The sequence below is a fragment of the Mandrillus leucophaeus genome, unplaced genomic scaffold (assembly GCF_000951045.1).
Source record: "Mandrillus leucophaeus isolate KB7577 unplaced genomic scaffold, Mleu.le_1.0 Scaffold107, whole genome shotgun sequence".
Classification (NCBI taxonomy): domain Eukaryota; kingdom Metazoa; phylum Chordata; class Mammalia; order Primates; family Cercopithecidae; genus Mandrillus; species Mandrillus leucophaeus.
Window position 1 is genome coordinate 4,732,556 of NW_012098876.1, and position 25,557 is coordinate 4,758,112.

General features: G+C 34.8%; 1 protein-coding gene across 1 annotated transcript in view; it reads right to left on the reverse strand.

Moving 5' to 3' along the window:
• Positions 1–3,620: 3,620 nt before the first annotated feature.
• The window catches only part of ZCWPW2 (zinc finger, CW type with PWWP domain 2), a 108,732-nt gene continuing 86,795 nt past the window's right edge, over positions 3,621–25,557 (reverse strand). The window contains exons 5-8 of the mRNA XM_011985531.1: positions 14,275–14,333; positions 13,128–13,195; positions 7,348–7,472; positions 3,621–4,182 (exon numbers count right to left, since the gene is read on the reverse strand). Coding sequence (XP_011840921.1) covers positions 4,003–4,182; positions 7,348–7,472; positions 13,128–13,195; positions 14,275–14,333 — 432 coding nt within the window. The 3' untranslated portion in view covers positions 3,621–4,002. The remainder of the gene's footprint in view (positions 4,183–7,347; positions 7,473–13,127; positions 13,196–14,274; positions 14,334–25,557) is intronic.

The window sequence follows — 25,557 nt, forward strand, 5'->3', positions numbered from 1 at the left end:
AAAATCTTCTTAAGCTGATAAGCAACTTTAGCAAAGTCTCAGGTTACAAAATCAGTGTTCAAAAAATCACAAGCATTCCTATATACCAATAATAGACAAGCAGAGAGCCAAATCATGAGTGAACTCCCATACACAATTGCTACAAAGAGAATAAAATACCTACGAATACAACTTACAAGGGATGTGAAGGACCTCTTCAAGGAGAACTACAAACCACCACTCAAGGAAATAAGAGAGAACACAAATGAAAAAACATTCCATGTTCATGGATAGGAAGAATTAACATCATGAAAATGGCCATACTACCCAAGTAATTTATAGACTCAATGCTATCTCCATCAAGCTACCATTGACTTTCTTCACAGAATTATAAGAAACTACTTTAAATTTCATAAGGAACCAAAAAAGAGCCTGTATAGTCAAGACAATCCTAAGTAAAAAGAAGAAGCTGGACTGGAAGCATCATGTTACCTGACTTCAAACTATACTACAAGGCTGCAGTAGCCAAAATAGCATGATACTTGCAGCAAAACAGATATATAGACCAATGGAACAGAACAGAGGCCTCAGAAATAACATCACACATCGACAACCATCTGATCTTTGACAAACCTGACAAAAACAAGCAATGGGGAAATAATTCTCTATTTAATAAATGGTGTTGGGAAAACTGGCTAGCCATATGCAGAAAACGGAAACTGGACCCCTTCCTTACAGGTTATACAAAAATTAACTCAACACGGATTAAAGACTTAAGTGTAAGACCTAAAACCATAAAAACCCTGGAAGAAAATCTAGGCAGTACCATTCAGGACATAAGCATGGACAAAAACTTCATGACTAGAACACCGAAAGCAAGGGCAATGAAAGCCAATGGGACCTAATTAAACCAAAGACCTTCTGCACAGCAAAAGAAACTATCATCAGAGTGAACAAGCAACCTACAGAATGGGAGACAATTTTTGCAATCTATCCATCTGACAACGGGCTAATATCCAGAATCTACAAACAACTTAAACAAATTTACAAGAAAGAAAAAAACCATCAAAAAGTAGGCGAAGGATATGAACAGATACTTCTCAAAAGAAGACATTTATGCAGCCAACAAACATATGAAGAAAAGCTCATCATCACTGGTCATTAGAGAAATGCAAATCAAAACCACAATGAGATATCATCTCATGCCAGTTAGAATGGCAATCATTAAAAAGTCAGGAAACAACAGATGCTGGAGAAGATGTGCAGAAATAGAAACATGTTTACACTGTTGGTGGGAGTATAAATTAGTTCAACCACTGTAGAAGACAGTGTGGTGATTCCAAAGGATCTAGAACTGAAATAACATTTGACCCAGCAATTCCATTACTGGGTATATACCCAAAGGATTATAAATCATTCTATGATAAAGACACATGCACATGTATGTTTATTGCAGCCCTGTTCACAATAGCAAAAACTTGGAACCAACTCAAATGCCCATCAATGATAGACTAGATAAAGAAAATGTGGCATGTATACATCATGGAATACTATGCAGCCATCAAAAAGGATTAGTTTATGTCCTTTGCAGGGACATGGATGAAACTGGAAACTATCATTCTCAGTAAACTAACACAGGAACAGAAAACCAAACACCTCATGTTCTCACTCATAAATGGGAGCTGAACAATGAACACATGGACACAGGGAGGGGAATATCACACACCAGGGCCTGTTCGGGGTGGGGGGCTAGGGGAGGAATAGCATTAGGAGAAATACTTAACTAATATAGATGATGGGTTGATGGGTGCAGCAAACCACCATGGCATGTGTATACCTATGTATCAAACTTGCACATTCTGCACATGTATCCCAGAACTTAAAGTATAATAAATAAAAGTAAATAAATACATTTCTCTCCTGACTTCTTCTTTTCCTCTGCAAATTGCAAGAAGTTCATTTCATAAAATTTAAGATTTATGGAAATTCATTATATGTCATAATAAGGAAGGGTCAACAATGAAGGAGACTAATGCTGATTAAATATTTTGGTGAACTTCCTGGTTTTTAAGTTATTTTGAGCCTGGGCCCAAATTCCAACTTGCTGCAGGAACATATCCTTAAAAATAGCATGTCTTTCTTGCAAAAGGCATTTGGCCATTTGCTGAAGTGCATCCAAAATGACAGAGAAACCAGCCACTACTCATCAAAACTAAGACTTTCCCCTACCTTTCCCTATTTAACTGAATGTCTATTAAGAAAGCAAAGTTATTTAAAACCATTTCTAAAACTCAACAGTGAGCTGTACCTTAAAAGATAGACAGAAGAGCATAATGTTGCTTGTGATGGTTTCCAAAGATTAATTTTATAAATGAGAAAGAAGGAACTCTGATATTGAGGGGTAGTAGATTAAATAATATAAGAGAAAGAAAAGTCATCATTTCAAATGTATAGTTACATTTTATCTCAGTAATGATTAATTGCAATATACTTAAACACATACTTGGCTCTCTTTGCAAAGAGTAAAACAGAAGATCAAATTGATTTACGAACCACTTTCACAAAATGAATCTCATTTATTCCTCACAACAATGCTTGGTTTACATAGTTCCATCCCCATTTTACACATGAGGAAACTAGATTATCATTCCACCACCCAGCTAGTTAAAAGCTTCATCAAGACGTTATAGATGGTAATCAATGGCGTGGGATCTGGAACCTGACAGAAATGTACTCAACTTCTGAGAGTTCTATTTACTGGTTATATGACTTAAGACAAGTTAGTAGGTAAAATATGAACCCAGACAGGCTTTACAACTCAACATCCTATGACACAATATCAGAATGCTAAGGAATACATGAGGAAAACAAGGAGGACAGAAATACATACACACTTTACTTTGACAAATAAGATATTTCACTGTTATGGGTCTATCTCTACTCTCCAGTCTATGTGATTATTACAGAATCTAAAAATACTTAAAAGAAGCAACCCACTCAATGAGTCCTTAGTGATATGTTGGTTGTTTGGTGTCTTACTTGTTTTTAATATTTATACATGTGCTGCCTCCTTGATAAAGCAATATGAGGCAACTCACAATAAAATTCACCACTGTGGTGATGCTCTCGTGCACTTCTCTCCTCAAGCTTTGGTTTTTATGTGCTTGGAATGCCCTTTTCCTCACCCCGTACCGCCAGAGAGAGCTAGAGCAGGAACTAAAGATAGGTGTGAATGCCCACACATTTCAGTGTACGTAAAGCAAGATCTAGAATGATATCTACTAAAACTGTTCAAGAGAATTCCTGAAAAATGATGTAGTTTTTACTTTCTATATTGTTAGATTTCTTATAATGAATATGTTTAACTTCTCTGTATACACGTTAAATTACATTTTTCCACCTTTCTGATGATACCTCCAAAGACACTGATTCAGCAGGGAAGGGTCCAGGATTTTGATCTTCCAAAATCTCCCAGAGACTCTATTAAGCAGTCAGTTTTTGGGTACCATGGTTGAAATAATTGTTTCTAGTATAAGTAGCAAGTGAAATTTTGTTTTACAAGAAAAATTTCAACTCTATTAAACAATTATTTAAAAAATTATTTCCTTTTATTTTGTAATAGTTTGATTCCACCACAAATATACATTCTCTAAGTCTATTAGATTTGAATTACCTCTGAGATTTATAATAGCTTGGCCAGCCATTTTAAGTTATCCATTTTTGAATAAACGGCCTAAACAATCATTGTAAAGCATATGTTTGTGAGGCAATTTCACAAACCATTTAAAAATTAAGGCAAACAAGAAATATATAAATACAACTATCAGGGTTTTTTAATTCTAAATTTTTAACACTAACTTAAATACCATTTGACTGGCTCTAAAAATCACGGCCATTCTCAAAATATGAAGTAGAAAGTTATTGCAAATATAAACTTTGGTATAATTTATACCTATTTCACCAAACATTTTTAAGGTTTTAACTTTGGATAAATATAAAGATGCCAATATTTTTATAATTAACTTAAAAATGTATAGTATTATAAAACTCAGACATCAAAGCATCTATTTCTTTAAATTTATTAGTTATATCCTCAATACATTCTCCAGCTTTTAATTTTATCCCATCAATTACAAGATAGTCCTCTTCACAGTGGTTTTCAAACAGATTGCCTGCAGGAGCTTCTGGGCTGCATTTAGATAACTGCAAAACAACCATATAATTAATCGGAACTACGTCAAATTTACCTGATTACTGGAACAAAACATAAAGTAGTCAGTAATTCCGCAAGCCACATTAGCTAAACAAACTTTTCTGTTATTCTAGTGTTCAAATAATAGTCACTATATATAGTATAATGTAGGGTGAATGTGTTTATATAAGAAAAAGTCATTATTTAGGTCTGTGTCTATTCCCCAGCCTTATATATTTTTAGTTTTAATTTTATGCTTTGGAAAAAAGTGGTAATTCTAATTCTATGTGAGTTTTCTACGTTGTTTTAGTTTTTACATTATTGTTATAGGGAATACAACTTAAAATGTGACTGTTTAAGTCACATTTTCTGTGGTCATGTTGTCAAAAGGTCATCTGCATTGCTTAAAAATAGTGATAATTTGCTCTTGCTTAGTGGGAAAGGACACTAGTAAAAACAATGCATATGTGGATTTATTTGCTTTATAACTTCAGAGCTTATTAAAGGTAGAGTTCACTTCCCATGTAATTCAAGGGAAAAAATGTATATGTAGTTCATATAAATATTTTCACATATCAAAAATGTACACTTTTATACCAATAATTTTTCAGTAAACTCTATTTTATTTGTATATGGATTATTCAATTTGTGAATTATTCAGGTGGATTTATAAAAATCTAAAATTTATTTCCTCTGATTGCTTGCCAAGTCAGGGCATGTCACCCAATGTTAATATTAGCTTAAGAAGAACATAATTAGGAAGGTGACTCTATGTAGGAAAATAATTTCATAAAACATTTCAATGACAAATAGAAATGAGTTTTGATTATCTATGTGTATAAGCTTTTTTCCATGTTGTTATTCTCATCTATTGATGTAAATGCCTGAGATAATCCACTTGAAACCTCATAGGTGAAATGAATGATGAAAACATCATCAAATTCACAACTTTGAAAACAGCTTATACAATGTCTGCTCAGAGAGTCAACGTGCTCAGGACTTTAAAATTCTTAGGGGTCTCTTCTTGGAGTATTTACCTTATAAGAGGCCACCTTCTCCTAAAAACAATACATCTCCAGCTTTAAGTGGAGTTGCTTTTGGGAGACATATTAATTATTTCTAATAACAGTAAATAAATTCCAACATGTGATTATTTATTTACTTTTAAACTGAAATTTCTCCAGCTTTGCTAGTTGGTTTCACTGTTATTCTCCTCATTTAAAAGTGAACAAGAACCCAAATATCCTGAATCTGGCACGAATGCCAGACTTACAAAGCTTAGTATGCACAGTGCTTATGATTCAGTAACCAGGAGGCACTCACCTGCCCACTAGCCAGTTAAAATAGCTAATTTTTACACTTCTGAAATGCTGTTTGAAAGAAGAAAATAATACAAGAATCTAAAACAAAAGCAAGCTCCTGCCTGGTGATGGGTTAAAACTATGTATTTTACCTTAAGAAATAAAAATCAGAAGTATTTCTCTGTTCTATCAAGGTACTACTTATAATGGCAAAACAGAAGTCAATTCTGTGCCTGTAAAAGCTCCAGGACATCGCTCTAAAGATCAACCTGGCTGTATTTTTGAAAAGAAACTGCTAACACTGAAAAACACTACACAAAACCATATGGTATTCAAATAAAACACACATTTGCTGAAAAAGAATAATTTGTATATTAATTATACGTATGTGGGATGTATGATACCAATCTACAGTTCTTGTTCTGCAAAAGACCCATATATAGTAAACAAGTCTTTTTTTTTTTTTTTTTTTTTAGAAAGGAATCCAACTGGAAAAGTAGCATTTACAACTCATGCACATTCAGGTAAAAATTGATATTGCTGATGCTGATTAAGAAAGTTATGTTTTTCAACTCAGTAGGAGTTTTTAATGTTAATATTACTTTCCTTTAGCACATTCATCTCCATAGTAGTATATTCTGTATATTTTATTAATTTCTAACTCAATAAAGGACCTGTTTATGAATAATCTTTATTTTTGTTGACATTCTGAATGAAATCATACAACTGGGCAGTCTGCTTAACGGTGTAAACCCCTTTGTCCATTTATAAATCCATCTTTTTCTACATCTTGGAACAGACAGACTTGGAGACAGGCAGTTGCTCAAAGTGTGAATGTGGGAAAAGAGAGATGAAGTAAGAAAATCTAAGCACTTATTCCCTCTAGCAACTGCCATTGCCAATTCTCATCTGCAGTAATAGCCAAACCTGGGGTGTTTGTTCCTATGGAAAGCACTTTTCCTGGTTTATCATATTTAATCCTCAAAACAATCCTCTGAGGTAAGTGATAAGCCACTTTTTCAAATTACACAAGTCCTTATTGGCAGGACCAGGACTGGGACACAGGATTATATTTCAGAGTCAGTGTCAATATGCTCTCTTGACTCCAGGCGCACTGCATATCTAAATAAATGAATGAATAAAGCCTTAGGGTTACAGAACTCCTCACTGCCATTTTTTTCCTAGTTAGGGAACAGCTGCACTGGCACAGGAAAGTGTCTACCCTATGACTTCTTTGTCTCATACCTACCACATCACTGCTCTGTACTAATGGCAGAGCCTTGTATCACAAACTCTCATTTTATTTGCAGAGACATTGAATAAAGTAAGCACATTTGGCCTTTCTGAGTTCAACCTAGAAAGCCAAATGAAAAAATTAAAACAGGATGAGTCTACATATAAATAGTAAAACTTATTCCAGTGAAAAATTCTACCTCCAGTATGTTAATGATAAGGTTTGTCCCTGTAGAGATTATCTCGGTGCATAGCCCAGACAGGGCAGATTTTCCAGTGAGCTCTTGTTATCCTGGCCCCCTCTCCTGACTGTAAAGATTGGTAGCAAGGGGGAATTCTCTCTGGAGTGGCCTACTTCAGCTACAGTGAGCATCGTCCATCTTTCTTCACTCCAATCCCAAAGATTTAAAATTAAAAGAACTCCTCTGCTTAAACACAGATTTTTTTTTTCAAATACTGATAGATGTGTTTTGATTTCTTAACAGGCTACTAGTTTATTATTTACCTCATGATAATCAAGGACTCAAATTTCAGACATAAAAAATAGTTTTTTATATATTTAAAATGTACAATGAGGAAAAATTCTACTGTTTAAATAATTTGAAGTTGTTATTTAGGTCTGAAAATAACTATCAATATTACCTTTTCTCCCGTATTTATTTCCTCTCCATATCCTTCTTCAGACTCATCAGGTGTGACTGTGGGTTGCAGTGCTTGCTGTAGCATTTGCTCCAACTCTTTTAGTAAAACTTCCGTCTCAGATACAACTAAAAAAAACATGATTAATACAGTAAAAAATGCTACATCTCACTTAATTCAATCTAATTCATAATCTTAACTACTCAGAAAGAAGAAATCTTTTAAATGCTATGAGGTAAAATATAAATGTTTCATATAATTTTCTTACATGACTTCTTCCTGATAGAAAATTATTATGAATATCAACGTGAATCTTTTACAATTCTTCCTCAAAAAATGTAGGTAATAGTCTTGCTATGTATAAACCATAAAGTAGAAGTGAAATATCAAAAGCTTATTAGAACTTTTTTTAATTAGGGGCTAAAGGCACCAAACTAAATTATATTATTTATAGAAACAGCGTCAGCAAATTTTTTTCTAAAGGGACAGAGAGCCAATATTTCAGGCTTTGGGAGCCAGATGGTCTGTGACAACAACTCAATTCTGTTATTGTAGCACAAACCATTGACATGTACATAAACAAATGAGAGTGGCTATGTTCCAATAAAACTTTATTTACAAAAACAGGCAGCAGTTGCTGACCACAGTTTGCCAATCTCTACTATAGATTATTAAACTACTGTTAAAAGGAAAAGTTTTGTAATTAAGTGGCTAGGCTGAACACAAGCTAGTGCCTTCCTAATCCAAATGGCAACACATCTTAATTGCTTAATCTATTTTTTTTAAATACTGCATTTATAAAAGTCTTTTTGCATTATAAAAGTCACTGTGACATGCTCATGCCTGTAATCCCAGCCCTTTGGGAGGCCGAGGTAGGTGGATCACGAGGTCAGGAGATCGAGACCATCCTGGCTAACATGGTGAAACCCCATCTGTACTAAAAACACAAGAAAATTAGCCGGGCGTGGTGGCGGGCGCCTGTGGTCCCAGCTACACGGGAGGCTGAGGCAGGAGAATGGCGTGAACCCAGGAGGCGGAGCTTGCAGTGAGCCGAGATTGCGCCACTGCACTCCAGCCTGGGCGACAGAGCAAGACTCCGTCTCGAAAAAAAAAAAAATCTGGTAATTCATTGACCTTGCTGAGATAAAACAATATCCCCACCAAAGAAATAAAAGCCTACTATAACTGTAGACTTAACTACTGATTAAAAATATGCATTTGCATTTTTGACTTAAATAAAACAAACATTTTCATTTTATAGAGGGCCTAGTGAAGCCTTTGCTTCAAAGAAGGGAGGCCACATGCCTATTGTCTTGCACCAGAGGCAGATGGAGCATCTGAGAAGCTCTTCCAAAGACAACATAATTCAGAGAGAAAGGCCGTGAGTACACATCCCTTCATCTTCCACTAGTTAGTAAAATCTAACATACCACCTTCTATTATCTGCAGTTCATGGGCAAGTCAGCAAAAATCCCACCTAGTAGAGCAGCTGAAAGGTCACGGAACATGAAAATACCCAAGCAGGACATAAGCAGGAGAATTTAAAATTCTGCTAAAGTACTTATTAAATAATGTTAAATAAAATCATAGCAGGTTATGAAATAGGTTTCCATTTCCTGGTTCTTGTCATTACAGTTCTGGAAAAACTACTTTTAGTTTATATTTTTCACAACACAAGTTTGTCTTGAAAATAATTTTTCTGTCAATATTTACTGTTTTCCCCAAGCACTTTCATATTCAATCAACAAATATTTACTGTTTACCTACTAAGGGGCAGGAACACAAGAAAACAGGCATAGACTAATAAGCCTTCCTAGCTATCACCTCCTCCTAGTCAATTTTAGGTTTTCTCTATGGAAAACCTCTTTCAAAATAGTTTGAAACAAGCTTTTTGATAAGCAACTCCACATCTTATAAAAAGTTCTCATGTTTAAAAACAAACAAGCAAAACCTGTAATTAACATGTTAGTTGCATCCACATAGATCTATGTTCTAGGGTTACTGTTAAGGCCTAAGAACACAGAATACAGAATGCTAGATTCTAAAACAGTGGCATTCAAAATTGTGTGGGCATAATAATCACCTGGAGAGTTTATTTAAAAATATAACAATGCCATGTCTATCAAATCAGGATTTTCTAGAGGAATGTACGTTTTTTATTGAAGCACTTTTGTTAATAAAAGTAACACTCTCTTTAAGACAGATTTCTTATTTAGTAACCTGACTATATAATGACTAGTATAATAGACTATATACCTGACTAGTACATGACTAAGAGAAAATTTAATTCAAGGAAATAGAAACCTAAAGAAAATTTAAAAGCTCTGGTATGTAAATCAATAACAAAAATGATTCATTAATATTTTTCATATATATGTGTATATATACACACACACGTATACATGTGTAAAAATGTATACATATGTATACATGTGTATATGTGTATATATATACACACACACGAGCTTTTTTTTTCCTTCAAAGGACTACAACTACATTCTGTGGAATTAAATAGATGACTGCTCATAGTTATTTTCACACCAATTCCCCAGTTCCACTCACAAATGTTAAGTTTTCCTACTTTACATTCTGAGTCTATGGAAATTGACAATGACATTTAATACACTGTTGAGAAGATAGATTTGAAGCTATGCTGTAAAAGAAAAAACGGCAAACAAACACCTTTATATTTCTAATGTTAGGCTAAAATACAATCAATTTATGATAATAAATATCATTGCCAAATGGCATTGTAGGCTCTTTGCAAGAAATATGTACACTGCCTTTTGATCAAAATTAGACAAAGTAATGGATGACTTCATAAGTTAACTAGGGTTTACAACACCAACCTGACTGCTGTCAGCTTCTGCTTCCAGAGTAGTGGGAGGTTTGCTTTTCTAAATAAGTATTCCTATATTGTAAATGAACTTAAAAAATAATTCTCAAAAAATAGCAGTTATTGTAATCTACAAACTATGTTATCAAAATTGGTCAATGATATCCTCCAAAGATACGGACAAAATGAATGCCTTTGCTGATTGCATGACCCATCATCTTCTATCAACACTGATTATCTTGTAGTTTCTCTGGCTTGTTTCAATTTATTGTTGAGAGTGAAGTGGTAGCATTACAGCTACTCTATCACTCAGAGAAAGTTAAAAAGAAAAAAAAGAAAAGAAAGAAAAAATATGTATCTGTAATAGCAAAGTCCATATCTAGCCTTTTTTTTTTTTTTGAGATGGAATGTCACTCTGTCACCCAGGCTGGAGTGCAGTGGCATGACCTCAGCTCACCGCAACCTCCGCGCCCCGGTTTCAAGCAATTCTCCTGGGTCAGCCTCCTGAGTAGCTGGGACTACAGGCACATGCCAGCATGCCTAGCTAGATTTTGTATTTTTAGTAGAGACAGGGTTTCACCATGTTGGCTAGGCTCGTCTCGAACTCCTGACCTCAGGTGATCCACCTGTCTCGGCCTCCCAAAGTGCTGGGATTATAGGCGTGAGCCACCACGTCTGGCCCCATATCTAGCTTTTAAAAATTAATATGTAGAAAAATAAATCAGTGTTGTTTTTCCATTCCTGATAAGAAATAATTCACAGTTTGTCTCAATAACTCAGTCACTATTTTAAAAACTTTCAAATATATGTTTATGGAGTTTTCTTTCACCTAGACTTGTCTATTAAATGTTTAAGAAGCTGTTTCCTCCTAATAGAGTTTGGATATGTGTCTCTGCCCAAATCTCATGTTGAATTGTAATCTACAGTGTTGGAAGTGGGGCCTGGTAGGAGGTAAGTGGATCAGGGGAGCAGATTTCTCATGAATGATTGAGTACTATCCCCTTGGTACTGTCCTTGTGATCGTGAGTGAGTTCTCATGAGATCCGGTCATTTAAAAGTGTGTGGCAACTCTCCCCTCTTTTGTTCCTGCTTTTGCCATATGACATGCCTGCTCCCCCTTTACCTTCTGCCATGATTTTAAGCCTTCTGGGAAGTCTCCCAGGAGCCAAGCACCATGCTTCCTAGAAAGCCTGCAGAACTGTGAGCCAATTAAACCTCTTTTCTTATAAATTACCCAGTCTTTGGTATTTCTTTATAGCAATGCAAGAACAGACTAACACATTCTCTTATATAGTAGCTACTGGTTGGGTTACCCCAAAGCTGGCACTGAAAAAAAAAAATCCTAAATAAATTTGCAGGGCTATGTCAATGTTGAAATTTGGAAGGTATTTTAATAAAAGAGAAGAGTGATGAGGAGGAAAAAGTACTTTTCTAAAAGAAAAGTGTTAGAATCTAAAAGTTTTCCTATTTTACATTCTGGGTCTAAAAAAACAAGTTTTTTTAAAAAAAATAACGACTTCATCCTTTCTGTAACCCAGGGTGGAGTGCAGTGGCGTAATCATAGATCACTGTAAGCTCAAACTCCTGGGCTCAGGTCATCCTCCCACCTCAACTTTCCCAGTAGTTGGGACTACAGGCATGTGCCACCATGCCCAGTTAATTTATTTTATTTTCTTAATTTTAGTAGAGATGAGGTCTCACTGTGTTGTCCAGGCTGGTCTTTAACTCTTGGGCTCAAGGGATCCTCCCACCTCAGCCTGCCAAAGTGCTAGGATTACAGGCATGAGCCACTGCACCTGGCTTTCCTTTCTTTTAATAACACTACAACGACTGACTTATTTAGCCAATTGAAATGCAATGCCATAGGATCCCCTGGGAGTGACTTCAAGGAAAAGGGAATATATCACTGATAACTCCTCAGGGTTTAATGGGCTTTGAACATGACTGCCAAAGTTCCACATTGCAAATAAGCATTTTACTGCTTTTCAAGACTAAAGAAAATGTAGAAGGAGGAAATTGCCTTTGAAAACCAACGAGTTGATGGGTGCAGCACAGCAACATGGCACAAGTATACATATGTAACAAACCTGCACGTTATGCACATGTACCCTAGAACTTAAAGTATAATAATAAAAAATAATTAAAAAAAAAAAAAGAAAAAAAAAACCAAAACTTTCTCCCTGCATTCCACATTCACTCTACTGTGTTCTAACCAAGGACAATTTAGTTGGAAGCCCCAGGCTTCTGCTTTTCTTTCTTCTCTCCCTTTGGCACTCCTAGGATCCCAGTAAGTTTGGAATGAAGAAGTCTGGATTGAAATGTATAGTTGTTGGTATTTCTTCTCACAGCTGCTGCTTTATTTATTTATTGAGAGGGAATCTCGCTCTGTCACTCTGTCGCCCAGTCTCACTGCAACCTCCGCCCCCCAGGCTCAAGTGATTTTCCTGCCTCAGCCTCCAGGGTAGCTGGGACTACAGGTGCATGCCACCATGGCCAGCTAATTTTTGTAGTTTTAGTTGAGATGGGTTTCACCATGTTGACCAGGCTGGTCTTGAACTCCTGACCTCAAGTGATCTGCCCGCTTCAGCCTCCCAAAGTGCTAGGATTACAGGCATGAGCCACTGTGCCTGGCCTGGTGTGTTATTTTAAAAAATTAAGTACATGACTAAGAGAAAATTTAATTCAAGGAAATAGAAACCTAAAGAAAATTTAAAAGCTCTGGTATGTAAATCAATAACAAAAATGATTCATCAATATTTTTCATATATATGTGTATATATACACACACGTATATATGTGTAAAAATGTATACATATGTGTACATGTGTATATGTGTATATATACACACACATACGAGAGCTTTTTTTTTCCTTCAAAGGACTACAGCTACATTCTGTGGAATTAAATATAGGTTAAAGAACTAAAAGCAGGACAGGCTTTCACATACCCATGTTTTCCTTCGATAAGGCATCATCAGAACAAACATTTTCAAAAGAGCATTTTAAAATTGCTTTCCTAGAAAAAGAATTTGACAGATTTAGTTTCAAAAGATCAATCATGTATATTTAAATGACTATTTATGTCTATTCATTGGTAACTGTAGATTATAAATACATATATTTTCTTAAGGTAATTCTCTTGGTTGTTTTATGTAGTAAGAAAGTATGTTGCAGTGAAAAACAAAGACTAATATTGATTTGAGTTCTCACTAGGTGCAAAGCATTAACAATTTACCAAGCACCTTACACTGGCTTTTTCATAATCCTCCTCCAAAACAACTACTAATTGTTACTGTCATTATATAAAGAAACTGAGAATTTGAGATATCAGAGAAAAATGAGAAGTTTGACAACTTAGGTAAATGGTGGAACATGGCAGAACTAAACTCGGTCAGACTGCAAAATCCATACTGTTTCCATGACTCTATGTTGTTGATACAGAGTCAGAAAAAAATTCGCTCAAATGTATTTTCTCTAACCATCAGATCTTGAGAAAGTCACTAACTTCTCCAAGCCAGGAATTCTTCATTTTTTAAAATGGAGATTATAATATACTTCCTAACTATTTCACAGGGCTAGTGTGAAGTGTAATGAAATAAGGCAGTGAAAGTCCATTTTTAAAGTTTAGTTATTCATCTTCTGAAAAAGTACGAGGAAGAAGAAAAGGGCTACCTATTAGTGTCAGTCCTTGTTTTTGAGTAGGACCCCTCCTAACACAGCACTGATTACCATTCTTTAAAAAATGACTGCTTCAATGACAAACACTAAAACTTGTCATCTGTGGCTTATTAGTTCATTATGAAAACCTGTTTCTGGTTTAAATTACCTATTTTTAAACTAAAAACCTGATTCTCTTCTGATTGTTCATAAGATATTAATCTCTAAAAGTCCCATTTCAAAATATTTCATAAATATAAAGCTTTTTCCCTACTTCTAAGACTACTACTTATAATTGTATTAATTCTTTTAGAAAACTGTAAACACAGTATTTTCCAAGTGAAACAGAATCAAGGATTATGAGAAAGGTCATGCAACAACTAAATCCAATATATATTTCAATTTTATCATAATACTATTTAATTTCAAAAAGCATACCTTTTCCTTTTTCTAAGTCTGGGCTTCTTCTTTTCAATATTATTTTTAGAAATCTCCTTCTGTAAAACAAAAACAAAAATATGAGTTAGTTCATATAGGACTAAATCAGCTCAGTAAAATAATGGGCCCCATGCAGTTCAAGTAATTTGGCCAGAAGAAACACCCTGGCCGATAGCCCTAAACAACATCTTTACGTCTAGTCAACCACTGCATAGTCACTGCAATTGCATGGATCTGTTCATCTTTCAGGAGTGCTAAACTGATCTGATTTGGATGTCTACCTCCCATATTACCCGCTCCCCCTTACATAACTTCACAAACATATAAAAATAGTAATAAAAACACTTTAAAGTTGTACACACATATATAACGTTTAGATAAAGAAAAAAAAATCAGATGCCAGAAGCACATGAAATGCAAAGCTATTAATATATAGGTGGAAACTGACACAGTGAAGGTCCAAAAGAAACTTGTACCAGGATAAGGGGCCAAAGGAGTTTTGAGCTGGGCTTTTCATGTCCAGGCAAAGATAAGTGACATGTTTTGAGGGTGACACTGGTTAGAGAGCTGTGCTAATAATATTCCATAAAGCCCAGGGACTTCAAGGATCTTTTCCTGTCCATAACAAGAGAATAGGAAAAACTTCATTCACGAGGACACAAAAGCAATAAGGTAGTACGCAGTCTGACACAGGGAATTAGATGGCAAAAAGCAATAACCCTAAAAGAATGAAAACACTAGGTCTATACCATTAAAGTGAGAAATCCAATTTCATGTCTCCTGAGATTTCCCAGTCGAATAATTAACACGAAGACTTATCCAGGACTTCTAAAATCACTAAGACAAAAGTAAGCAAAAGAGCCAAGAAATTAATGTAAAAATGTATACATGATCTCTGTAATTCATAAATATTAAGAGCATATAGATCATCTGGAGAAGAAAAAACCCACAAAATAATTATATTTGCACTGTATAGCTCAGTTGACATAAAACTCAAAAACAGGCAAAGCTAAACTGTGGCACTACAAGTCAGGATAGCAGTTATCTTGGAGGTAGGAAGTGTGACTAGAAGAGGGCACGAGAACACTTCTGGGGTTCTGGAAATGTTTTGCTTCTTGATCTGGTGCTGGTTAGAAGGGAATGCTCATTTTAAAAAATTCATCTAATTTTATCTACATTTATGATTTTCATTTGGATGTTTGTATTACAGCAATAAACCTAAATTAAAAATAAATATTTAAGTTATTAAAGGGTTAAAATGGATTAGAAACTATAATGAACAACTTTAGGTTTCTATACTATCTATAAGCCATGAAAGAGCCAAATAGCACTTCTAGAATTAAAAAAAAAAGTCAAGTCATTGAATTTAAAATTCAGTGGATGAATTAAAGAGCTGATTAGATATACTGAAGAAAGAATAACTATTCTGGAAGGTAGATTTGACGAGATCACCAAATCTATAGCAGTGAGACACAAAAATACTTTTTGGAAAAGTAGCTAAGAATCACAGAGAATAGAATGATAAGGTCAAGAATATTTCTGAAAGGAATTCCATAAGAATAATATGGAAACAAAATGGAAGATAAAATATTTGAAGTGATAATGACTAAGAATATTCCAGAATTAGGTCATGTGTGGTGGTTCACATCTGTAATCCCAGCACTTTGGGAGGCCAAGGCAGGTTGATTATCAGAGGTCGGGAGTTTGAGACTAGCCTGCTCAACATGGCAAAACCCTGTCTCTACTTAAAAAAAAAAAAAAAAAAAAAAAATCAGCCAGGCATGAGCATCACTTGAACCCTGAAGGCAGAGGCTGCAGTGAGTTGATTGCAACACTGCACCCCAGCGAGAGTCTGTCTCAAAGAAGAAAAAAAAAAGAATTTTCCAGAATTAAACATGTCAATTTGTAAAAGCCCATGGTGCCAAGCTATAAAGGTAAGACAATTATGCTTTAAGAGGCACCATATCAAAACAATACCCAGGAACATATCTTCAATTAAACAATATTCAATAATACTGTAATTCAAAAAGGTAGCCATATATGTGTGTTTGTTGAGACTGAGGAGTATAAAAAGGTTTAATACTATTTTCTCTGCCTTTGTGATTGTTAATTTCCATGATTATGAAAAAAATTACAATTTTTAAAATAATATTTTTCAAAAGAGTGAGAACTAAAAAGATGGAACTTTGCTGACAGAGCTACTACAGAATGTACTTTGGAGGAAGAAGATTAATCTAGAAAAGTCAAAAAGAAGTGAAGATAAGTAAATTAAGTGCTCAACATTATGTAAATCTAAATAAACACTGACCTAAAAAAAGACAAATTGGTAATGGAGTAAAGAACAAAGAGGATTTACAAAAGTAGACAACTGAATGGAAGAGGAAAAGGGGTTAGACAAAGGTGAAAGCATCTTAAGAACCTTGAATTATTCAGAAGAAGAGTGATGGTGATCAGTTTTAAATTGTTAAACCCATTAAGCATGTTCATATTTAAGGATAATCACCAAAAGAAGAGAAATACAATTTGTATTTTTTTAAAGAAAATTCATTTTTATTATGTCTAAAAATATGTACTTCAATGGATAGAAAAATTCGTAGAGTTAATACTTGGATAGACAGATAATGCCTGTCTATTCAGTACATTTATTATTAGAATTTGCTGCTAACATTTTTGAAAATATTTTTGAAAAAATTTTTCAAATGAAGTACTTTCCATTTAAATTCTTGTTTACATTATGTATATTCATTTGCTATATTTTCAAGTGCCATAATTTTGTTCAAAACCCACTTTAAGATATTAGTTCCCATGAGGGAGGATCCAACAATATGACCCATATAAAGAATTGACACTTGCTCCTAGTTGGTTCACACCCAGATAGTTGAATGACTTCCTGAGTTCCCTTACTGCCATGAAATTCAATTCATCTTCTAGATTGTCATTATGTTTACCTCTTCCCCTCTTTTCTCTCCAGTGCTGATCCTTTTCACTTCAGCATTGATTATGCCCAGGGTCTTTCTTGACATCTAGGGTAGATTCTTAGCCTTGACTCTCATCTTGATAGCTGAAAAGGCTACAAGTTCCAGAGTGTAGCTACCAGGTGGTAGAGACTCAATCTGGTTCCCTTAGTCACCATGGAGTAGAAATTCTGTTCTAATTATTTCAATCCCTGCTAATCCTCAATGGACATGCACAGTGTTTGTAAATGACTAATACAGATAAGAAATTTGTACATCATCATCTTCTCATGGAAGATCCTAGGCTTTCCTTACAGAAACTGGTGGCTTCTTTTCTTATGTCTTCAGGTTGGTTGAGGTTCCTTTTGATTTGGTGGGGCATCTCTGATGCACAGTGAAACAGCTAGGAATGCTCTCCTGCAGGTCTAGGGTTGGCTGAGGTAGGTAGTTCTGCCCTACATGACTTGCATTTTCCTAAGACCATTGGGTAAACTTGGGTTAGTGTAGAGGGTCAAAAGAAAAGCCAAAATACACAAAGCCTCTTAAGGACTAGGTTGGAATTATCACACTGTCACTTCTACCTTATTCCATGGGCCAAAGTAAGTCACAGAGTTCAGCCAAAGGCATGCAGTGGGGCAATATACTCTTCTTTAGAAGGAACAACTGCAAAGGGTGTGGTTAAAAGAAGGTGGTCACATCTCCTCATTTCAAAAATTATGACAAAGCTACAGTAATCAACATAGTATGGTATTGGAATAAGAACAGAAGAATAGATCAATAGAATAGAATTGGGAGTCCAGAAAAAATCTCTCATGTATATGGTCAACTGATTTTTAGCAAGGTTGCCATGACAATTCAGTAAGAAAAGAATAGTCTTTTCAACAAATAGTACTCAGACAACTGGATATCCACATGCAAAATGAAGTTCAACCTGTACCTCACATCATACATAAAAGTTAAAATGGACCAAAAATGTAAATGTAAGAGATAAAAGTTAAAAACTCTTAGAAGAAAACACAGGGGCAAATCTTTATAATCTTGGATTAGTTAATGGTTTCTTAGATATGACACCAGAAACACAAACAACAAAAGAATAAATTGGATGTCATCAACATTTTAAAACTTCTGTAATTGTAAAGGACACAATCAAGAAAGTGAAAAAAATCTACATAATGAGAAAAAAATTTTCAAATCACATATTTGATAAGAAATTGTATCTAGAATATGTAAAGAAGTCACAACAATAAAAATACAATAAGTCAATTAAAATATGCTCAATGAATTTGAATGGACATTTCTCCAAAGAAGACGTATAAACAGCCAATAAGCACAGAAAAAGATGCTTAATATCATTAGTCATCAGAGAAATGAAAATCAAGACCACAATGATATACCATTTCAAACCTACTAGGATGGCTAATTTTTTTTTAAAAAATAGAAAATGACAAGTGCTCACAGGGATGTGAAGAAATGGAAATCTTTATTTATTGCTGGTGGGAATATAAAATGGTACAGCCACTTTGGAATATAGTTTGGTAGTTCCTCAAAACCTGAAATTTAGTTACCCTATGATCTAATAATTCCAATCCTAGGTATATACCCAAGAAAAACAGAAGCATATGCCCATACAAGAATGAGTACATGATTGTTCATAATGGCATTATTTATAATAGCCAAAGAGTAGAAACAACCCAAATGTCCACCAATGGATAAAGTGTGGTATATCCATATAATGAAATATTACTCAGCCATTAAAAATGAAGTCCTGACACATGCTACAATATTGATGAAAAGTGAACAGTCAGACACAAAAGGCCACAGTATTATATGATCCAAAATGTCTAAAAAAGGCAAATCTATAGAAGGAGAAAATAGATGCATGGTTACCACGGAAAAGGGGGAGATGGGAAATGGGCAGTGACTGCTAATGGGTAAAAAGTTTCCTTTCAGGGTGATGAAAAAACTGTTCTAAAATTAGCTAATGATGTTGGCTGCAAAACTTTGAATAAACTGAACTGTACATTTTTTTAAAAGTGAGTTGTATGATATACAAATTAAATCTCAATAAATCTGTAATTTAAAAAACAGAATGACATGGAAAGGTTGAAAGGGACAGGGGCAGTGGCTCACACCTGTAATCCCAACACTTTGGGAGGCCAAGGCAGGCAGATCACTTGAGGGCAGGAGTTCAAGACAAGCCTGGCCAACATGGTAAAACCCCATCTCTACTAAAAGTACAAAAAATAGCTGGGTGTGATGGTACACAACAGTAATACTCAGGAGGGTGAAGCTACTCAGGAGACTGAAGCAGGAGGATCGCTTGAACCCGGGAGGTGTATGTTACAGTGAGCCAATATCGCATCACTGCACTACAGCCTGGGTGATGGAGTGTGACTCTGTCTCAAAAAAAAAAGGTTGAAAGTGAGGAGCTGGAATATAATATATTCATAATTATTAACAAAAGTAACTAAAGAAACCTAATGTAACTATATTCGTGTCAGAAAAAAGCAGACATTAAGTCAAAAAGCATAATCAGAGATAAAAAGGGTTATTACTAAATGCTAAAAAAAAATTCACTCAGAAAGTATAATTGTCTTGACCTGTCTATTATCTAAAATATTAGTGCAATAATTTTGATGTTTGTCCCCTCCAAACTTCACATTGAAATTTGATCCTCACTGTTGGGGGTGGGGCCTAATGGGAGGTGTTTGGATTATAGGGGCAAATCCTTCATAAATGGATCAATGCCCTCCTTTGTGGGTGAGTTCTCAGTCTATTAATTCTCACTACAGTTGGTTGTTAAAAAGTGTCCTGCTGACTCCCCTTTGCCTTCTATCATGAGTGGAAGCATCCTGGGTCCCTCATCAGAAGCTGAGCAAATGCCAGCACCATTCTTCTTGCACAGCCTGTAGAACCCTGACCCAAATAAATCTTTACTTTATTAATTACCCAGTATTCCTTTATAGCAACACTAAATGAACTAAGACACGTAGCTTTAAAATATACAAAGTGAAAACACAGAATTACAAGTAGAAAATACTGAATCTACAGTTTTTTTACCTCTCTTAAAATTTCTTATACAATTTACCTCTCAAAAAATAATAAAGCAGAAAAAATACAGTAAATATGATAATTCAACCACACAATAAGCCTAATATAATGAACATATATTAAAACTAGCATTGAATAATTAAAGAATACATATTGTTTCCAACGTTGAAACATTTATAAATTTGACCACCTACTGGGTCACAGAGGAAGTCTCAAAAATATTAAAGTAATCTCTATTTTACAGACCACATTCACTGACAAAAATGCAATAACATGTGAAATCAAAACCCAAAAGGTAGTTAACTAAAATTTGTAATAAATTCATAGAAACCGAGATTGCACCACTGTACTCCACAGAGGGAGACCCCATCTCAAAAAATAAAGAATATTGAAATATTGTCTAAATCACTGACCTCCATCTCCAAAGACAATGTAGAACTATTATTTCTATCTTGTTAGTAAGTATCATCTTAAATTATCTGCACGTTTAAATATAAAGTAAAAAGGTTTACTACAAGAGGAAATAAGATTAAAAGATAACAACAAATGAAAAGTACTGTATTATTACTAATGGAAATACCATTAAACAGTTACCATAAATCACAGAGATTCCTGTTGAAAAAAATAAATTCTTTTTCTATTTTGTTAAATATTCTACAGTGACTGAAATGAACAAGTCAGTATTTGCCAAAATGCTCTGTGCCTTGCTGGTATGAGCCATTCATAAAATGTGATGGAGAAAAGCACAGAATTCGGTATAACAGGATCTAGAGTGAAGTGCTTAATCTGGCACTTACTGGCTGTGTCACTTTTGGCAAGTCACTTGACCACTCCAATAGCCAGCAAGAGTCTGGTATAAACAATAAATATTTGCGGCCTAAATGACTATTTGGCATTTTAAGGTCTTCTTTTGTTAAATGATACCAAAAATTATTTACCTCAAAGTATTTGGGGGAAGATAAAATAACATATCAGAAAATATCCAACTCTGCTTGCCAGTTAGTTGTTCAATCATTGTTCACCTCTGGACCAGTGTCCAGATTCTACCCTTTTTGTTTACAGCATATGACTGAGGGAACTGAGCATTCTGGTGTAGTAGGAGCTTGGGTAGTACACTAGTTTCCTAGGACTGATGGAACAAATTATCACAAACAGAAAAGCAAGAGAAATGTATTATCATACAGTAATATAGGATAGAAGTCTGTATCTGGTGAGGGCACTCATTAAACTTAGAGCCCATCTCCAAGATGGTCTCATCTTACTATCCTTAACTTGATTACATCTGCAAAGACCATTATTCCAAACAAGGTCGCATTCTAAGGTTCCAGATGGACATATATTTTTGGGGCCACTATTCAACCCACTACAGGTAGATACTATAATATTTACCTATCCCATCCCTTCCATTTCTCTCTCTACCGTTGAATAGCTGATTCTCCTATGTTGTCTAGCCTATTACTATTCAGAGTAATAGCCAGAATTAGCAATACCTGGGAGCTTGATAGAAATGCAAATTTTTATGCCCACCCTAGGCCTACTGAATCAGATACTCTGGGAGTGGGTCCCAGGAATCTGTGTTTAAATAAGCTCCTTAGATGACTCTCAAGCAAATTAAAGTTTTTGAGGCACTAATTTAATGCTTCCCACCTATCCACACAAATATAACACTGTGTCACTGAGTTTAAATAAATCAAATAAGTATTAATGCTTTCCTTGTGGAGTGTAAAAAACAACGTGGTTATATGGAAAGACTCTCTCTCTCTCTCTCTCTCTCTCTCTATATATATATATATATATACATATACACACACAAAATGATAATTAGGATTGCTGACTGGAATGGCAAATGACAGAATTGCCTTTAATTGCAAAGGACAGAAAATCCATAGAACTGTGTTTACATTAGATTTATATAATCTCCGTAAAATGACTTGACATTGCCCATTTCCTTAAGTCACTATTCAGCTAAATGAAGTTTTCTTTTTTAATTTTTAAACAAAAAGAATAAGTCTGTTAGTTCTGTTAAATCTGAGGGTGTGAAATTTTGATTCAGTATTTTATGCTCAGGGAAGACATAAATATGTTTTGTAATCTTCTTTTGAGAGTAATTGTCAGTCAATAATCACTGAAGAGCTGCCTGCTTTGACAGAATTTCCAAAAGTGAATCTATGTGCTTTGAATAATGTACACAAACTCCTTGTTAAACGTTATCATATACAAGAAAAAGCCAATATCCTCATTTCCCTTTGAAAAATCTGCTTAGAATAAGGATGAAAACTAGTTACATGTAGCACTGCAAATGACGGTTATTACTTAATCTGAGTATCCAAAGAGTAGAGATAATATAGTTAAGTCTTTGGGCCTAGACAATGATTGCTTTCAACTTTCCTTTGAAAAGGAGGGGAGGATTAAAATGATCATTTGCTGGCCCTATTTTAGACACTATTTCAATAGAAAGAACACAAATCTAGTGTTTCTTATATAAATGTCAATCATCAATTGCTACATGCTCCAGTCTAGTCAACCTTTAGTAGAGTTCTGCATTCCTGTGAGATTTGAACAGTATTAGAGACCAGTCCCTGACAATATGACTTATATCTTGCTGTTCCCTGCACTCTCTTCTTCAGCCATGTGTAAGTTTACAATAAAGCACTGTGGATTTCTCTGCTTTGAGGGGCTTATCAAAGAGAACACTGGAGTGTGTATTCAAGCAGTGAGCTGAGACACAAGACAGCACTTTCCCTAAAAATAGCAGTTGATCACCAGCCCACCTTAAACAAAAGGCATAAAAAGCCTTTGTTTAACACTTAACAATCCTGGCTGAGAAGAGGAGTACCAGGAAACTTCAAGGAGCTCTATGATTTGGTGCTTCGCTGATAGTTTTTTAAAGCCTTACATTTATTTTTTAGTGGTCTTTGACTGTATATACCAGAGATAGATCATGAAAATCCAGGTATTTCTTTTTGTAATAGAATAGATTTCACTTATAATTATAAAGAGTTTAAGAATACTAAGGACTAATCCAGACAGGGTGTCCAGGGAGGGACAAACCCCATGGAAAGCAGAATTTGTGACACAGTTGCTTAGCTGATTGAATAAAGCCAGTAAATTAGATTATCTGACCTCTAATTGTAGACTTTCTGAAAATCCAAATCAGTTGAAACAATTCCTACTTGGGTACAGTTTTTTCCTAAAGCCAACAGATATCCTAGCAAGGGGAATGTTGGGAGAAGATACTGTTTTTAGGGAAGACCTTCTAGAATCTACGTGTTTCAATTACATTCTAAAAAGCTGATGCAGAGAATATTCAGTGGTTATAGTATCTATATTATGCTGTTTTTCTGGACAAAAGAATGAATGTCAAGTGTTTCATTATTTGTTTTATAATTTTTCTCCATATCGGCTAGAACAGTAAGGATAACCAGCCTGATTTTTGAACTCGTGGATCATTGTCAAATGCTTTAAGCATTTACCTTCAGTAGAATGCATAAGATCTCTCTTATACATAGGAATAGACAGACTCTCCACAATAGCACAACTACAACATTTAAAAAATTATTTTAAAAATGTTGTCTAGTGTGTAGGAGAGTATAAGTTTAAGATGTATCTCTAATATAAACATTTCATGATGCAGCTAATTATTTCTGGAACAAAGTGAAAGAATTATTATTATTATTATTATTATTATCACTATTTAAGATAGGGTCTCACTCCTGTCACCCAAACTAGAGTGCAGTGGCGCAATCTTGGCTCACTACAGCCTGAACTTCCCAGGCTCAGGGGATCCTCCCACCTCAGCCTGAGTAGCTGGGACCACAGACGCACACCACCACACCTGGCATAATTTTTGTATTTTTAGTAGAGACAAAGTTTCACCATGTTACCCAGGCTTGTCTCGAACTCCCGGGCTCAAGCGATCCACCCGCCTCAGCCTTCCAAAGTGCAAGGATTATGAGCATGAGTCACCCTGCTTGGCAAAGTAAAGGTATTAACTACATAAACAAAAAGACAAATAGCATCTCAAAGTCATTATAATTTTAAAGAATTTTAGAAGTAGTAATTTATAGGTTTTTAAAGAAAGAAAATAGGTCTGTGTCATTTAACATAAATGAAAAGTTGAAAGACTTGTGGACAAAAGCCAAATGCTTATAAATTTGAAACTGTAGGCTTGAATTCTGCTATAAGCCAATTTTCTTTTCACTGACATTGTATTTTTTCTGGTGATATCTCTCCCCTTTGCAAGTAGAATAGTAGTATAACTATTAGGCATAGAAAAATCACTTAATATAACTAGTGTAATTGCTACAATCCATAAAATACAAACTCATTATCCAAATTCCTATTCTATATTATATCAATAACCTATTGATAGATACTACTGGTTTTGGTTTTAATGGAATGGAGTGAAGATGATGATGGTGAGCAAGAAATATTCCAGACTTTAGAGGAAACTCAGATTCATTTTGTGTGGAGTCTGAAGTTGGAAATAGGACTTATGTGTCTCTGAATCAGAGAGAAAGGATTACACTTGTACTAAATACAATCAGCAAAATGCATTGAAGAAAACTGCATACCACAACCGTAGGTCCAAATAACAAAGGACAACATCTGGCAGCTGTTCACCATTTGATAACTGGTATTTGAGGAAGATTTTGTTTCTTAAAAAAAGGGCAGCTACATTTTGTGGAATCATATTTCTTGTTTTCTGGTTCAAAGTTAAAATATAGAATAGAAAACAGGGAGAGTTATGGTTGAAAAGTTTCAAATTTTTAGAATCTGCAGCAGCAGATTTTAAGTATCATCAAATTCAAATTCCAAATAAAATAATCTAAACTGAATTTTTAAATGGGCATTATGTATAAAGAAAAATTAATACAAAACTAGTCATTATAAACAGTGACATTCAAAAAGGATACTTTTGTGTTTGCTTTTTAGTAACAAGGATGAAAACAAATTTTAAATGACTAGAGAAAATCACTGATAGACAAACCTCAATGTTTGTTTACCAAAAACCACATTTGCATAATTAAACTCTGAATTTTCTCAGACAAACCACTCACTGCACTGGGAAAAAAACACTGGTTTAGGAAGGCATCACTATACCTCTCTCCACTTCTACTTTCTTAGAACAGCCCCTTACAACTTAACTGCAACCCTAGCAACAATAAGCAGGCCAGCAGCCCTGTGGATGGAAAAATTTCCCCTTATAGCTAGTTGCTAGCCAACATTTCTTATACTACATGCCCTATGCACTTGGGGAATAGTGCGGTCTTCACAC